Here is a 17,140-nt window from a genome sequence, read left to right as displayed (position 1 = left end):
GCAGCCCTTTCTACAGAGGGGCAAGAAAATTGCGTTTGCTGTGAAAGATACTTGAGAGACTTTTTAGGTCAATTCTCCAGGCGGAAAGTAATATCGTCGAGCGCAACGTGTGTGTGCACTGTACGTCGTCCTTTACTCTTCTTGTCATGAACATTTCCAGTTTTAGGAAATTTATTCACGGTTCGGAATCCGAGCATCAGGAAGCTTCTATTCAAAGAATCTCTGGACAAGACGCGTGGATTCCGTACACAATTTGAACTGTAAATCAACCCTCGTTGTGGAAATGGAATAATTCGGTCTTGTCATTGTTGCATTCGCAGACTTCATTGTTACACTCGTGTGTTTGTTTCACTGATTGAATGACATTGGGCGAAGAGATCCGTAGGGCGGTATTAACCAGGGAGACGAGGGATGCACTTGACCGGCCTGCGTAGCCCCGTAAACACAACCCCACGAAAGTGCTCTAATCACATAAATGGAACACTCTGTACATGTCAGTATTTAATCGTTGGGAACAGCAATCAATAAACCTGTCAATTTTGTTGTGTATTTTTATTTACCATGGGGTATGGGGTGGTAAATACACCCTGAAGTGCCAGAGAAACTGGTACACCTGCCTAATATCATCTAGGGCTCCCACGAGCACGCAGAAATGCGCAACAAGACGTGGTATAGACTCGACTATTGTCTGAAGTAATGGTGGAGGGAACTAACACCATGAATCCTGCAGGGCTGTACAAAAATCCGAAAGAGTACCAGCGGGTGGAGATCTCTTCTGAAAAGCACGCTGCAAGGCATCCGAGATAAGCCCAGTAACGTTCATTTCTGGGGAGACGGGTGGCCAGCGGAAGTGTTTACACCCAGAAGAGGGTGCCTGGAGCAATTCTGGACTTCTGGGATGTCGCATTGTCCTGCTGGAATTGCCCAAGTCCGTCGGAATGCACAATGGACATGAATGAGTGCAGGTGATCAGACAGGATGTTCACATACGTGTCACCTGTCAGAATCGTATTCAGACGTTGCAGGGATCACATATAACTCCAACGCCTCCACCAGCTTGAACAATCCTCTTCTGACTTGCAGGGTCCATGGATTCATGAGATTGTCTCCATACCCGTACACGTGCATCAACTCGATGAAATTCGAAACGAGACTCGTCCGACCGTCATCAACAGTCCGATGTCGGTGTTGATGGGTCCAGAAGAGGCGTAAAGATTTGTGTCCTTCACTAATCAAGGTTCACGACTAGGCCTTCAGCTCCTAAAACCCATATCAATGATGTTTCGTTGAATGTTTTGCAAACTGACACTTGTTGATGGCCTGGCACTGAAATCTGCAGAACTTTGCGGAAGGGTTGCATTTCTGTGACACTGAACAATTCTGATCAGTCGTTGTTGGTCCCGTTCTTGCAGGATCTTTTTGCTGATGCGGCGATGCATGAGATTTGATGTTTTACCAAATTCCTGATATTCACAGTACACTTCTGAAATGGTTGTAAGGGAAAATCCCCACTTCATCGTTACCTCGGAGATGCTGTGTCCCATCGCTCTTGCGTCGTCTATAGCATCATGTTCAAACTCACTTAAATCTTGATAACCTGGCATTGTAGCAGTAGTAACCGATCTAACAACTGCCCTAGACACTTGTCTTATACAGGGGTTGCCGACCGCAGTGCCATATTCTGCCTGTTTACGTATGTCTGTATTTCAATACGCATGCCCATACAAGTTTCTTTGGCCGTTGAGTGTACATACCAACGAATCAGGCGAAAAACAATTACACATGGTAATTCAAGACGTTTAGTGATGTCACTTAAAGAGTTAATTTCCTAACATGTATGGCGTCTGTAAACCGCACGCCCTGCGTACAAAATATGTCTGTTGTGACCCTGAGCACGCAACAGGCGTACACGAAGTCGCTCCTGTAAATACAAAGATACTGTGGTGGGAGGAGAGGCGCGTGCAGCGTCTTCGGCCGCTGGGAAGTCTCTAGGCCTTTCCACTGTGCAGGCGTCCTGTTTAGTTGCGTAAAAGTTTATAATTGTTGTCAGAATACGGGTAATGTGGTTCTGGCATACGTAGTCCGCCAATGAGACCTCCCGTATTTGGGAAGGCCGCTGCATGTGCTGTGTTAGGGGGTACTGATGAGGAGAAGGTATCAATCGATACCGGTATACCTGATATTTTCAATAGATGCAATGGCTCGGCTAGGTGAGAATCATTTCTTTGTCGTGAAGGAGTATACATTCACATCTACATCTACATCGTTACTCTGCAATTCACTCTTAAGTGCCTAGCAGAGGGTTCATCGAACCATTTTCTCTTTCCGTTCGAGCTCTGATTTCTCTTATTTTATTATGATGATCATTTCTCCCTACGTACGTGGGTGTCAACAAAATATTTTCGCATTCGGCCGGCCGCTGTGGCCGAGCGATTCTAGGCGCTTCAGTCTGGAACCGCGCGGCCGCTACGGTCGCAGGTTAGAATCCTGCCTCGGGCATGGATGTGTGTGCTGTCCTTAGGTTAGTTAGGTTTAAGTAGTTCTAAGTTCTAGGGGACTGACGACCTTAAATTTAAAGTCCCATAGTACTCAGAGCCATCTGAACCAATTTGAACAATTTTCGTTTTCGGAAGAGAAAGTTGGTCGCCGCAAAGAAAACCGCCTTTGTTTCAGTGACTGCCACCCCAACTCGCATATCATATCAGTGACACTCTCACCCCTATTGCGCGATAACACGAAACGAGCTGCCCTTCTTTGCACATTTTCGATGTCCTCCGTCAATTCCTACCCGTTAAGGTTCCCACACCGCGCAGCAATATTCCAGCAGAGGACGGACAAGTGTAATTTAGGCAGTCTCTTTAGTGGGTTTGTCACATCTTCTAAGTGTTCTGCCAACAAAGCGCAGTCTTTGTTTCGCCTTCCCCACAATATTGTCTGTGTCGTCTTTCAAGTTTAAGTTTCTCGTAATTGTAATTACTAAGTATTTAGTGGAATCGACAGCCCTTACATTTGTGCGAATTATCGTATACCCAAAATTTATCGGATTTTTTTCAGTACCCATGTGGATGACTTCGCACTTTTCTTTGTTTGGTGCCAATTGCCACTTTTCTCTAGACCATTTTGTAATTGGAATTCATCGTCTAATGATTTTACTAAACGGTAAATTACAGCTTCATCTGCAAACAGTTTAAGGGGGCTGCTCAGATTATCACTTAGATCATTTATGTAAATCAGGAACAGCAGAGGGCCTATGACACTACCTTGCGGAACGCCAGATATCACTTCTGTTCTACTCGATGATTTACCGTCTATCATTACGAACTGTGACCTCTCTGACAGGAAATCACGAATCCAGTCACACAACTGAGACGATATTCCATACGCACGCAAATTGATTGATAGTTGCTTGTGAGGAACGGTATCAAAAGCCTTCTGTAAATCTAGGAATATGGAATCTATCTGAGATCCCTTGTCGACAGCACTCATTACTTCATGGGAATAAAGAGCTAGCTGTGTTGCACAAGAACGATATTTTCTGAATCCGTGTTGGTTATGTATCAATAAGTCATTTTCTTCAAGATGATTCATAATTTCGAGTACAGTATATGATCCAAAATCCTACTGCAAATTGACGTCAGTGATATGAGTCTGTAATTCAGTGGGTTACTCGTATTTCCTTTCTTGAATATTGGTGTGACCTGCGCTACTTTCCAGTCTTTAGGAACAGACCTTTCGTCAAGTGAGCGGTTGTATATGATTGCTAAGAATGGCGCTATTGTGTCTGCATACTCTGAAAGGAACCTGATTGGTACACCATCTGGACCGGAAGACCCGCCTTTCTTAAGTATATTCGTAATGGTGGTTCTATGATCAGTATTTAGCGAGCATTTCGCATTCCTTTTGAGCTTGACAGGCACGATTCTGTTCCTGATAGAAAAAACGCTTTAAGTTTGGGTGTCAAACTTTGGAGCTCCAGGTTTTGCACTGAAGAAGAGTATCTGCTCACCGACCTCGGACTGTAACAGCGCCGAGAAATGTGGCGCGTGTGTGAGCGTCCGTCCGACAATCTCCAAAGTGTTCGACACTTGGAACATGCGTCTGCCCTGGGATTACCTGGTACGAGTGTGAGATGAATACTGCATAAAGATCTTCAAATGCAGCTCCAGAAATTTTGACACAATTGTTTCCTAGCAGTCTTGTTTTTCGCAAGGGAAATCGCATTATTGCTCAAAGTCACCCGGTTTATCAGGTGATAATTTTTTTTTCTTCGGGGACAGTTGAAGCTCAAGTGTACAAACCTCACCTCACACTCTGCAAGCACTTAAGAAAGCAGTCACCCGGAAAATGGCTGTCATTCCATCGGAAATGGCACGAAGAACTATGGACAACTTCGAAGAAAGGCTTCGTCATTGTGTCAACAATGGAGAACGCCATTTACCGCACATTATTTTAAAAACGACCTAATTTAAAATGGCATAATATTTGTTGTTTACAAATAAAAGTATTTTCCCTGCATCTTTATTTGTACACTACTGCCCATTAAAGTTGCTACACCACGAAGATGACGTGCTACAGACGCGAAATTTAACTGACAGGAAGAAGATGCTGTGATATGCAAATGATTAGTTTTTGACAGCATTCACACAAGGTTGGCGCCGGCGGCGACACCTACAACGTGCTGACTTGAGAAAAGTTTCCCGCTGATTTCTCATACACAAACAGCAGTTGACCGGCGTTGCCTTTTGAAACGTTGTTGTGATGCCTCGTGTAAGGAGCATAAATGCGTACCATCACGTTTCCGACTTTGATAAAGGTCGGATTGTAGCCTATCGCGATTGCGGTTTATCGTATCGCGACTTTGCTGCTAGTGTTGGTCGAGATCCAATGACTGTTAGCAGAATATGGAATCGGTGGGTTCAGGAGAGTAATACGGAACGCTCTGCTGGAACCCAACGGCCTCGTATCACTAGCAGTCGAGATGGCAGGCATCTTATCCGCATGGCTGTAACGGGTCGTAAAGCCACACTGAATCAACTGATGGGGACGTCTGCAAGACAACAACCATCTGCACGAACAGTTCGACGACGTTTGCAGCAGCATAGACTATCAGCTCGGAGACCATGGCTGCGGTTACCCTTGACGCTGCGTCAAACAGGAGCGCCTGCGATGGTGTACTCAACGACGAACCTGAGTGCACGAATGGCAAAACGTCATTTTTTTGGATGAATCCAGGTTCTGTTTACAGCATCATGATGGTCGCATCCGTGTTTGGCGACATCGCGGTGAACGCACATTGGAAGCGTGTATTCGACATCGCCATACTGGCGTATCACCCGGCGTGATGGCATGGGGTGCCATTGGTTACACGTCTCGGTCACCTCTTGTTCGCATTGACGGCACTTTGAACAGTGGACGTTACATTTCAGATGCGTTACGACCGTGGCTCTACCCTTCATTCGATCCCTGCGAAACCCTACATTTCAGCAGGATAATGCACGACCTCATAATGCAGGCATTGTACGGGCCATTACGGATACAGGAAGTGTTCGACTTCTGCCCTGGCCAACACATTCTCCAGATCTCTCACCAACTGAAAACGTCTGGTCAATGGTGGCCGAGCAACTGCCTCGTCACAACACGCCAGTCACTACTCTTGATGAACTGTGGTATCGTGTTGAAGCTGCACGGGCAGCCGTACCTGTACACGCCATCCAAGCTCTGTTTGACTCAATGCCAAGGCGTATCCAGGCCGTTATTACGGCCAGAGGTGGTTGTTCTGGGTACTGATTTCTCAGGATATATGTACCCAAATTGCATGAAAATGTAATCACATGTCAGTTGTAGTATAATATATTTGTGCTATGAATACCCGTTGATCATCCGCATTTCTTCTTGGTGTAGCTGTTTTAATGGCCAGTGGTGTAATTACGGACCCTGTGCAAGGCCAGTACGGTGTGCCTTTGTGTTGGGCAGAGGGCGACTCGCGGCTGCGGCTGACGGAGCAGCTGTGGCACGGCGAGCGGCAGTTCTCGCGCGAGCTGTCGGCGGCCGGCGAGCTGTGGGCGGGCCCGCTGCGCAGGCTGCCCTCCGCGCTCAGCCCGCACCAGCACGACACCGTCTTCCAGGGGCTGGCCGCGCTCGCCAAGGCCGCCGCCGCCTTCGCCGCACAGGTACGTAACCTCCTAACAACAGCCATCCTCCTCTTTCGTGTAATCAGTCTTATTATTTATTTCATGTGACTGGTAACGACTTTCTCCTAGACCCGACAGGGAACCCGAGAGCACTAACGCACTGCTTCCTGGACTCGGGTAGGCGCGCCGGCCCGGGATCCAATCCGCCCGGCGGATTAACGATAAGGGCCGGTGTGCCGGCCACCCTGGATGTGGTTTTTAGGCGGTTTTCCACATCCCGCTAGGTGAATACCGGGCTGGTCCCCACGTTCCGCCTCAGTTATACGTGTCGCAGACATTTGCAACAAGTCCGCACTATTTCCCGATTTACACTCGACACAGACAGTTTGGGTACAATGCTTCCATCCTGGGGGATACGGGGGGCGGCAGGAAGGGCATCCCGCCATCCCTAAAACTAACACTGCCAAATCCGTTGTAACCACGCCGACCCTGCGATCGCTGCGGGACTCTGGTGTAAGCGAAAGAAAAAGAAAAGTAACGACTTACTCCATCATCCTTTGCATCTGAGACCCACATTAGAGACACGTGAATCTGTTTGCAGCAGCGGTTATGGACAACCTTCAGCTGTTCAGTGGAATTACGACGTTGAAAATTTGTACCGGACAGGGACTCGAACCCAAATTTCACTTTTGTCGCGAGCCTTCGCCTTAACAACTCGGCTATCCGAGCACGCTTCACGGCAATACCTAAACTTTCATGTCGGCGTCCATGCGTCTGCAATCTGCATAAATTTCCATTGTTGTAATTCCATTATACAGTTGAAGGTTTGTCCATATTCGCACCTGCAAATACATTTCGTGTATTTCATAACAGCTTTAGCCGCTGTTGCGGCTGTCCCTTCGGGCATATTTCCACTCCAATATTGTATTTATCCGCTGATGCCTAGGAAGCGACTTCCAATTAAAATGTCTCCCCAATAGAGGACTATATATATGAACGTATTGCATAACAGCTGTTCTTGCAGCAGTGCTAATTCTTTGCGACATGCATGCAGTGTAATATTGTACCGTCACCTTCAGATAGAGAGGACGACGGTTTAACACGCCTCCGACAGTCCATATTTACTTTTGCATGTCCATCCTTTTAGCAGGTCGTCTCTGGGACGACAGCCGTTTACTATCGGGACAAAAAATAAAAACAACTACAGCCGTCTCTATGATTTTATTTTATTTTGTCGCTACCAGTTTGAAGATGACGCGATGAAGCCTCGAAACTGGTAGCGATAAAATAAAATAAAATCATAAAGACGACTGTAGGTGTTTTTATTGTTTGTCACGTCCTTATTTACGTATTTCCTTGATAACCCTAAATCGCTCCAGGCAAGTGCCGGGATGATTACTTTAAAAGAGCACAGCCGATTTTCTTCTCCGTCCTTGAATCATTACGAGCTTGTGCTCCTTCTCTAATGACTTGAATGTCGACAGGACGCTAAACCCCATTCCTTTCTTCTTCATCTCAGAGTGAGTCCAGCTCCCTAGGTTCTCGAAGATTTGCGGATGCATTCCATTTAATCTCTTTCCATAAAAATGTTTATCCTCTACGGCATACTCCAGTAAACTAACGGAACAAAGTACACTGCTCAAAACAATTAGGGCAACACGATTTCGGGTGTCTGCCGTACTATGATCAGCAATAATTGAGGTCTGGGTATGTGGTCAAATAACTCTTTCATCTTTCACGAGTTGAGTACACAACAAAACGTCATTACAACCTAGATCACCTACATAAAAAGAATTCAAATGTTCGAGACGTTTCGAGAACAAAGTGGGAACAGTTATTCATTTCATCATCCTAGGTGGTTTTCATTGGACTTCGAGAGCTCCAGTAACGTGTATGCCTTCCGCAACGTTTCTCACTGCCTGACACCTACAGGGCATGCTCCGCGTAAGTCTACGGAGGTTGTACCGTGGTATCCTTCCCATTTTTTAGTGAGAACTCTTGCAGCGTCTGTGGTGGCACAGGACGACCACGAACACGTTTGTCAAGCTTGTCCCACACATTTAAGGTAGGGTTTAGGTCGAGACTCACCGCCGGCCATTCTGTTACTTCAATGTCCAGGATTCACAAGGTATCCCTGCTCATGACCACCACATAGGCCCTAACATTAGAAGAAATATTAGGCTACCACTGCATGCAGGAGCCACCGCATGGTCCAAAAGGATCCGTTCGATATACTGCCTGGGGATAAGGCGACCAGGAGCAACGACAATACCCGTGTGGCTGTCAACCCTGTACCCTGAACCCTCCCTACAACATCACGCAACCTTGGAAATCTGTCGATTTATTGGGCACATTTGACAAGTTCCGCTCATCACGAGTCTCCGCACACGAACACGGCCATCACCTTGCGTTAGAGGATATTTGGACTCGTGTGTTAGTAACAGGTTCCAGTTTACATGGAAACCGCAGAACGTAAGGGTAGCTGCAAGGTCGCGTGCCAACCGGGGCGCTGGAACACGACGTTGGGTCGTACAATACTTACTCGTAGCCTGTTAATTACGGTCTGATCGGAGACAGCGGCTCAAGTCGGCTTTCTGAGGTCATCTTGCAGTGCTCCGGCGGCATTCGTACGACGCCACAACGCAGATGCCAAGGTATCGGTGTTCAAGTGGGGCTGCAAAGCATCGGCGACCTTGTACAACTCGCCTTTTGTACTAACCAGTCTCCCTGTAGCGTGTCCACAACCTCTGGATAACACATGGGGAGGCACTGGAATCTGCAGCAACACTGCCGAAAGTATATATCCTTTTTTGATCAAACAGACAGCACTTGCAACGTGCCCTGCATTAAGACGTCACGTAACACTTGATGAGTTGAATACAACGTCCACAAATGAGAAATGCCATCAGGGACACCAGTGCTCACTTCCATCTGAGGGGTCACCTGACGCTGAAATGCATAACATAGTCAATAGATGGCAGATTATTTTAATTGTTGCCTACACTGAAAGCGAAGTTCTCAAGCCATGCAATAAGAAACAGTGTGTTAGCCACATCCTTAAAAAGCCACTCTACTGACTACGGAGTGCTGCAGATTGTCTAGACGGTCTAAAACCTGGATACGTGAAGAAACTTCTCGACTATCTTTCTTTCGAAATGAAGCAATTGTAGAGACTGGAAGGAAGGAAGATTCATTTTATTTGTTGGATATTTAGAGACTTGTTGTTTAGTACTTTAAAACAGGTCGTACATTTCATGAATTTTTAATGTAAAAACACAAATTGTTCCTTATTCCAAGGAAATATTGTAATCAGCAATTTAAAAAAAATGATTCCCGCGTCCGGCCATCCTAATTTAGGTTTTCCGTGATTTCCCTAAATCGCTCCAGGCAAATACCGGGATGGTTCCTTTGAAAGGGCACGGCGGACTTCCTTCCCCATCCTTCCCTAATCCGATGAAACCGATGACCTCACTGTCTGGTCTCCTCCCCCAAAACAACCCAACCCAATCAAAAATTGGGCAGGCGCGAGTAGGACTCGGGCACTGAGACTTCCGTACAAACTCAAACTCTCTTAAATGTGTAGACATTCATTCATTCAGGGAACAGAGAATCTCAACTATTTTTGTCTGTTATCGATATGATACTGGCAAGATAAGGGTCCCTGGAATTCAAAGGCTTTCGAGAATATTTTAATTTCAAGCTTGAAGTCGGATAACAAATGACAAAAAATATTTCCGTGTGATATGATTGCAAATTAATAATTTTCTGATTTTACTCCTTTACTCGTAATGTAAAACCTTGCTTCTTGCCAAATCTTCATGATTCCACGTCAACGGGAAGCGTCTTATAAGTTTTAATGAATAATTTCGCGAGTATCAAAATATGACATAAATAGCAATATCTTTTGATTGCCTTGACTTAGAAGCTTAATTCTTTACGTCACCAAAGAACCATAGCACTCAGTATGTGATGTAAATTTAAACATGGTACATCTACATGTTTCTGAGAGGTCTTAAAAGATGGGTGTTAAAAGACGGAGGGACGGACAGACAGACTATGAATCTGTAAGGGTTCCGTTCTTACCGACCCTAAAAATCGTCATTCATTCATTTCTGTGTCCGTTCAGCATTTCCAGAACGTGGCAACTCCGATGGCCTTGTTGTTTCCCTCTATCAGGTCCTATGTTGTGCAGGGTTGTTGAAGTTGAGGACGAATTAGCAGGTGGGCCGGGTCTTCTTTTGTTCCACACTCACAGGATGTATCTCCATCAGCTGGAAGAGTGCCCCATTTTCGAATGTTGGTCTTGCGAAGAGGAACGCCCACCCTAAGACGATTTAGCGATTTCCAAATAGGGTAGGGCAAGTCATTTCCTGGAGCTAGCTCTTCCTTAACAGGGATATCAGGTGGTAGCTTGCTCTTCCACCTGGTGATGCGGTTAGACTCTGGTGTTCCCTCTAGTGGTTCAGTTCTGGCGATGAAGCTCTTTCTCGACTTTAGTCGACGGACTATAGCCTGATGATCATGCAGTGGATGTCGGGGATCATAAGTTTGCTTAGCCCTCTCTACATCAGCAGCAACAGCCCTTCTAATAGTGGGTGGGGGGGGGGGGGGGGGGAGGGGGGGAGCTATTCCAACAATCGGGTAGATTTTATCGACTGGAGTTGGCTTCATACATCCCAACAATAACAGTAATAATAATAATTTATGAAGAAAAATTTAAATTAATTAACGGAAATCGAGGCTGTTAAATAAGTGTGCTTACTTGTTGAAACTGAAGGAATTTTAAAGATGACAGGGAAGATTAGAGACGAGTTGTAGATTCCGGCGAATAAAGTCCAGAGGTAGACGGGGTGAGTGTGATACCGCGGAAAGACATTGAGTCACGCACTCACAGCTGGGTCTTGGTGCCACTCAGCAATGTGCCAATACCTGCTCTTCAGGTTTTCTGTGACTCTAGGGCACGATAACTTGCCACGATCTGCGTACAGTGCTATTTAGTCATGGAAGTTGTCATCATCATCTGTACTGCTGCTCGGATCTGTTTCACTACCTCCTCTGAGATGCCTGTCATGTTGTATGTTTGCTGTGTCCTGGGGTCTCATGTCAGGTCTATTTTTCCTTCGTTTACATACTGAAGGCTTAGAGCGTTTGAGGCAGAGTCTGTCGTGTTTTTTATGTATATTTCACGCAGTTTCGTCTCTAATCGCGTTGTACCGGGTTGTATGCTAATGGAATTAGCGTACTTCATGGGATATTCGTGTCACTTTCAATCCAAGCTCAAATAGTTAAAACCGAAGTAAAACTGGTGATATTTTCGGACCATTACATCGACATCTGCCGAATTTTAATCCCGAAACACTTTTCCGTCGTAAGAAACACATTTGGAAGATAAACATTAGCCATTTGGAGGATGACATGTTGACACAAGATCTATATTCACGTGGCTAAAAGCACTGAAAAAGCGGTGCCAAGCTAAAAGCACGTTGGAATGGTGCCTCACGGAAGCTGATACTGCTATTCGAATTTATCAACTATACTACTGAGAATGCTCATCGGCTAAGCTCAACCTTACAATTCTATTGGAGTTGTCATTAAAATACAGTTCAGCCACCGTACTGCCGAAGTTAAGACGAATTAAGGCAAAACTTTTAGGTGCCTCCGAAAGAAAACTGAAGGCACCCTTATAAGGAGTCACCTGATAGGTGGCAATGCAGAATAACCTATTTCTACCTAACGCTTAGACAGTGAAAGGAAGAGAGGCAGGATTTGTTTTATTTGAGATTGGATAAAACATAACGGGCAAAAAACTATCGATGAGGATGAACTCAAAACCGAAATCAACACGAACTTTACAGACAAAGAAAGCGACGTCGCCCCATCCGCAATAGAAAGTTTTCCTCATGAAATACCTCACATGCTTATGGGAAATGATCGGAAGCACCTTAACGAGAGTTTCACTTCAGACGAAATGAAGATATCAATAAAACAGAGTCGTAAAGGAAAATGCCCAGAAGTGGATGAGGTTCCTGTTGAATTTATCCGAAATACTTAAATGCTTTAGCGGATGGCTTACTAGATATTGCTAATAAAATCCGTAATGGTATTGACATACCAGAGAATTTCTCAGAGAATACATCACATTCATACCAAACACTAAGAAAGCACCAAATTTACAGAATCCATGTCCGATCACATTACTCATCGTTGATTAGAAACTAATCGCTCGGTGCTTTGCTGGGAAGTCAAAACAAAAATGGAAAAAGTGATTAGTCCCTATCAAATGCGTGACGTTCCGAACAGATATATAAATGACGGCTTACTAGCATATGTAGATTGTATTTCGTACACAAAAACCGACATATGAAAGAAAGCAACGATTTTTAATAGACTTTAAAAATACTTTCGGTAGAATTGGTCACAAATATCTGGAAAAAGTCGTTATTAAACTGGGTTTTGGCACAAAGTTCACGATCATAAAATGTGGAAAAAGTCATGTTTAAAATGGGTTGTGGCACCAAGTTCACGAATACAGCTCAGACTATTTTGGGCAATGCTGTGTCACAAGTCATTATTAATGGTAGAATGAGTAATGAAATCCCCTTCAACAAATCAGTCTCACAAGGTTGTCCGTTACCTATGGCGTTATATGTGATAGCTCTAAGACTCTCTGTTCTATACCATACGTTGTGACTCTCAAGGAATTTCGACAGGGAATGAACGGATCACATACTGAGCTTACGCCGATGACTTGGCTGTTTTCATGGAAAGTTCAGGAGATGTTGTTGAATCTTACGTAACGTCCTCCGACGGTACGAAAAATTGCAGTTGTTAACCCCAAAAAGATTGTGATGTTGTCAATTGCAAATAATATGTGGAATATACAGCGGGATTAGTGTGATGCCGAAAATCAACAAAAGAACGGACGCTCTCAAAGGGCGCCCGACATTACATAAAATAAGAAACGTAGGAAAAATCCCTGCAGGTAGAAACTTAACTACGACAGATTAGTCAAGCTATGCAACCCATAAATATTCGCAAAAGCATGATACTTAGTTCAGGTCCTCCCGATACCCAAAAAATGAAAGGGGGGGGGGGGGCTATAGAGCGAGCGATATACTGGTTTCTATCGAGGGATGAAATCTTTAAGGTTTCTTTGGAGACATGTACCCTCAGTTTAAAACCAAGGTGGACTGGCACTAATGGACTTGTACGCAAAACGCGCGGCACTGCTCGCTGACAGAACTAAGTGTGTATAAAAAAGGGGCCATACTCGCTAACAACTGTACTCTCCCACATGTTTCGCCCGACATTAGAGCTAGTGCTAGTAATATTGTCAATAGCCTACAGAAATTATCCTCTCAGAAATTATTCTCTCCACACAGGCAACATACCAACAGACGTAGTAAAACAAGGAAAGGTCGTAACGTGTCCATGGCAATTCCTAATAAACGGGTGCTGCGACTATCGCATCACAGTTGGAAAACCATATGGGAAAATTTAATGATGAAAATAATACCAGAAGGCGCCGGATCGATTTGGTGTAAAATGACAAATCGGACAACAGCGACCAACTCCAAGTTTTACTCCATCCAGTTAAAACATTCAGCCGCATGTGGAAACAGTAATTAGGAGGACACCATCGAATATCGTTTTCAGCGCCCGAAATCTGTGGCGACAGCTAGGGACATGATTCGACTGATTAGTAGAATGGACATACGATGTATATATATATATATATATATATATATATATATATATATATATATATATATATATATATATATATATATGTGTTTCTAATGCCATGAAACTAGGATGGAAACCATTTCTCAAAGTAAAGCGAAACGCAACAACGTGGATCATGGTACACACAAATCACGTAATGTTTGGACTTAAATTAAAGAACAGATTACAGTATCTGGTATGCTTATGAACACAATAAAGAATAAAGTAACTCGACATCCTAAATATAGGCTTACGAGCTTGAATTTTCTGGTTCAAATGGCTCTGAGCACTATGGGACTCAACTGCTGTGGTTATTAGTCCCCTAGAACTTAGAACTACTTAAACCTAACTAACCTAAGGACATCACACACATCCATGCCCGAGGCAGGATTCGAACCTGCGACCGTAGCAGTCGCACGGTTCCGGACTGCGCGCCTAGAACCGCGAGACCACCGCGGCCGGCTTGAATTTTCTGAAAATTCTAGTATGTCAAGCTTATGATATTTTGACATGAAACCTCACGTAATAAATAAATAAATAAATAAATAAATAAAAATAAAAATAATGTGAATTCTACATAAGTGTCAACTAAGAAATAACTTAATGGCCAATTTCTTTCAGATTTCCGTACAAAAGACTGAAGTGTGAGTGCGTTGTAAAGCATATAAATATTTTTAAAATGAGTTTGTTTTCTGGTATTATGAGACACTATTAAATGGTAAATATCTTAAAAAGGAAGGTGGTTATAATTAAAGTGCAGCTACTCAAGGAGGTCCAGTGTGGGCTGTAATTATCGTGTGGCAATGAATCTTGGCAGGTATGCTAGTCTTCAGAGCGCAACCGGCTACACTGGAAAAACAATTAGTTCCAGTATTGGCCACCGGGTGCAAATCTGGCGCTGTAAACTGCTTGTTGTGACATCCCCGCTGTCATTCGACAAGCAACAACTTGAGTGAACAGTGTGGCTATCTAAAAGAGAGACCGTACGCTCTTAGTGAACAGCTGTATGTGAACGGAAGTAATTAGAGTGCTGGATTGAGAGAGTATTGCCGACTGAAAGGTGGGAGGAGAGGCCCAATCGCTTGGAATGGTTTAAAGATGATTATAATGGCATTAGATAACACGAGCGACCTTCGTGTGGCGCCTGGAAGAAAAATGGTTCAAATGGCTCTGAGCACTATGGGACTTAACTTCTGAAGTCTTCAGTCCCCTTGAACATAGAACTACTTAAACCTAACTAACTTAAGACATCACACACATCCATTACCGAGGCAGGATTCGGACCTGCGACCGCAGCGGTCGCGCGGTTCCAGACTGTAGCGCCTAGAACCGCTCGGCCACCCCGGCCGGCACCTGGAAGAGGAAGGCGTCCTATCCAATTGGACGTTACTGACCAGGTTGCTGTTGCTGTAACAGCATGGAACATGTGCCCCGGATAGTCCTGGTAGTGGTACGGTGTCACAGTTATCCATCCCATGGGCAGCAGTACGGATAAGAAACTTCCTGGCAGGTTAAAACTGTGTGCCCGACCGAGACTCGAACTCGCCTTTCGCGGGCAAGTGCTCTACCATCTGAGCTACCGAAGCACGACTCACGCCCGATACTCACAGCTTTACTTCTACCGGTATCCGTCTCCTACGTTCCAAACTTTACAGAAGCTCTCCTGCGAACCTTGCAGAACTAGCACTCCTGAAAAAAGGATATTGCGGAGACATGGCTTAGCCATGCAACAGTTTCAGTGGAACATAATCACCCACCCACCCTATAGTCCTGACTTGGCACCCAGTGACGATCACCTGTTCCCTAGGTTAAAAGACCACTTGGCCGGAAAGCGATTCAGCTCCGACGGCGAGGTGAAAGAAGAGGTTCATAACTTTCTGAACAGCATGGCGGCGAGCTGGTATGACATGGGCATACAAAACCTCTCACAGCGTCTACAAAAATGGACCGATAGATGTGGTGATTATGTCGAAAAATAGCTAAATGTTCAAGCTGTAAACTGATGTAAACCATTGTAGAAATAAATAGCTCTATGTACTTATAAAAAAATAGGAGACCTTACTTTCGGGATTACAATCGTATAACCATCCACCACAAGTCCTAGCATGTGCGCTCCAGTAGTCTAGCCTGTTGGGAAGTGTGCAGTGTATTACAACGTGCTCCGGCGAACCTCTCTTCAAGAAGCAGTACGTAAAACAATGGGGAGTGATGAACCATACCTTGGGTCCGATGTCGACCTGTAGGTGGTACCGTGCAGACATACAGGCCCTCTAAGTAATGCCGGCGCATTGAGTCCAGATCATAATGAAAAATAGGTTTTTCTAGGCAAAAGAGTGGGGAATAATATGTTGTATTGCAATTCTGAATAAATCGAACTTGCGTTCAGAAAAAAAAAAATGTGTAGCATAACTTACTAAACGCCCCTCGTACTTTGTAGTTGCGTTCTTGAGTTAGCCTCTGCTATCGCCAGTAAATCGTTTGTATGTGCAACGATTCCACTCGTGTATTCACGTTTCTGTAACAGCTATTCATAATAGTGGTTCCACGGCAATATCCCAGAAAACTGGCCCATAGATAGACCCCTGCGGGTATCCCTCAGTGACATCGTTCACTCTGTTGTTATTTCTTTAGTATAGGGGAGGACAATGACTGATGTACCAGAGACTCTCCAAGGAAGAAATATTAGGGGTTAACGTCCCGTCGACATTCAGGTCATTAGAGATGAATCACAAGCCCGGATTGTTTCAAGGATGGAGAGGGAAATCGGCCTTGCCCTTTCGTCGGAAACATCCCGGTAATTGCCTGAAGCGTTTTAGAGAAATAACAGAAAGCCTAAATCTGGATGACTGGACGCAGATTTGAACCGTCTTCTTCCCGAATTGCGTGCTCAGTGTGCTAACGAGGATTAGAGGCGATGTTACATGTTATTAGAGACATTTCTGCCTCTGTGACTAACTTATTGTCCCGTGTGCTTATGTTTATTTTGCATACTGGGTTTTTTCCTCGCTCAGCTTTGGAGTATCCGAAAAATTGATGTTATTACAAATGGCTCTGAGCACTATGCGACTTAACGTCTGAGGTCATCAGTCGCCTAGAACTTAGAACTAATTAAACCTAACTAACCTAAGGACGTCACACACATCCATGCCCGAGGCAGGATTCGAACCTGCGACCGTAGCGGTTACGCGGTTCCAGACTTTAGCGCCTAGAACCGCTCTGCCACTCCGGCCGGCGATGTTATTACAGAATGTTGTCATACAACGAAAATTTTTGTTGGTCAGTGT

The 17,140-nt window shown here is 44.7% G+C and overlaps 1 protein-coding gene across 1 annotated transcript in view; it reads left to right on the top strand.

Annotated features, from left to right (window-relative positions):
• The window catches only part of LOC126335266 (uncharacterized), a 1,744,002-nt gene that overhangs the window by 361,154 nt on the left and 1,365,708 nt on the right, over positions 1–17,140 (top strand). Inside the window, exon 3 of the mRNA XM_049998313.1 lies at positions 5,974–6,170. Coding sequence (XP_049854270.1) covers positions 5,974–6,170 — 197 coding nt within the window. The remainder of the gene's footprint in view (positions 1–5,973; positions 6,171–17,140) is intronic.

The sequence above is a fragment of the Schistocerca gregaria genome, chromosome 2 (genome assembly GCF_023897955.1).
Source record: "Schistocerca gregaria isolate iqSchGreg1 chromosome 2, iqSchGreg1.2, whole genome shotgun sequence".
NCBI classification, from domain to species: Eukaryota; Metazoa; Arthropoda; class Insecta; order Orthoptera; family Acrididae; genus Schistocerca; species Schistocerca gregaria.
This window is presented reverse-complemented; position numbering and strand designations above follow the sequence as displayed.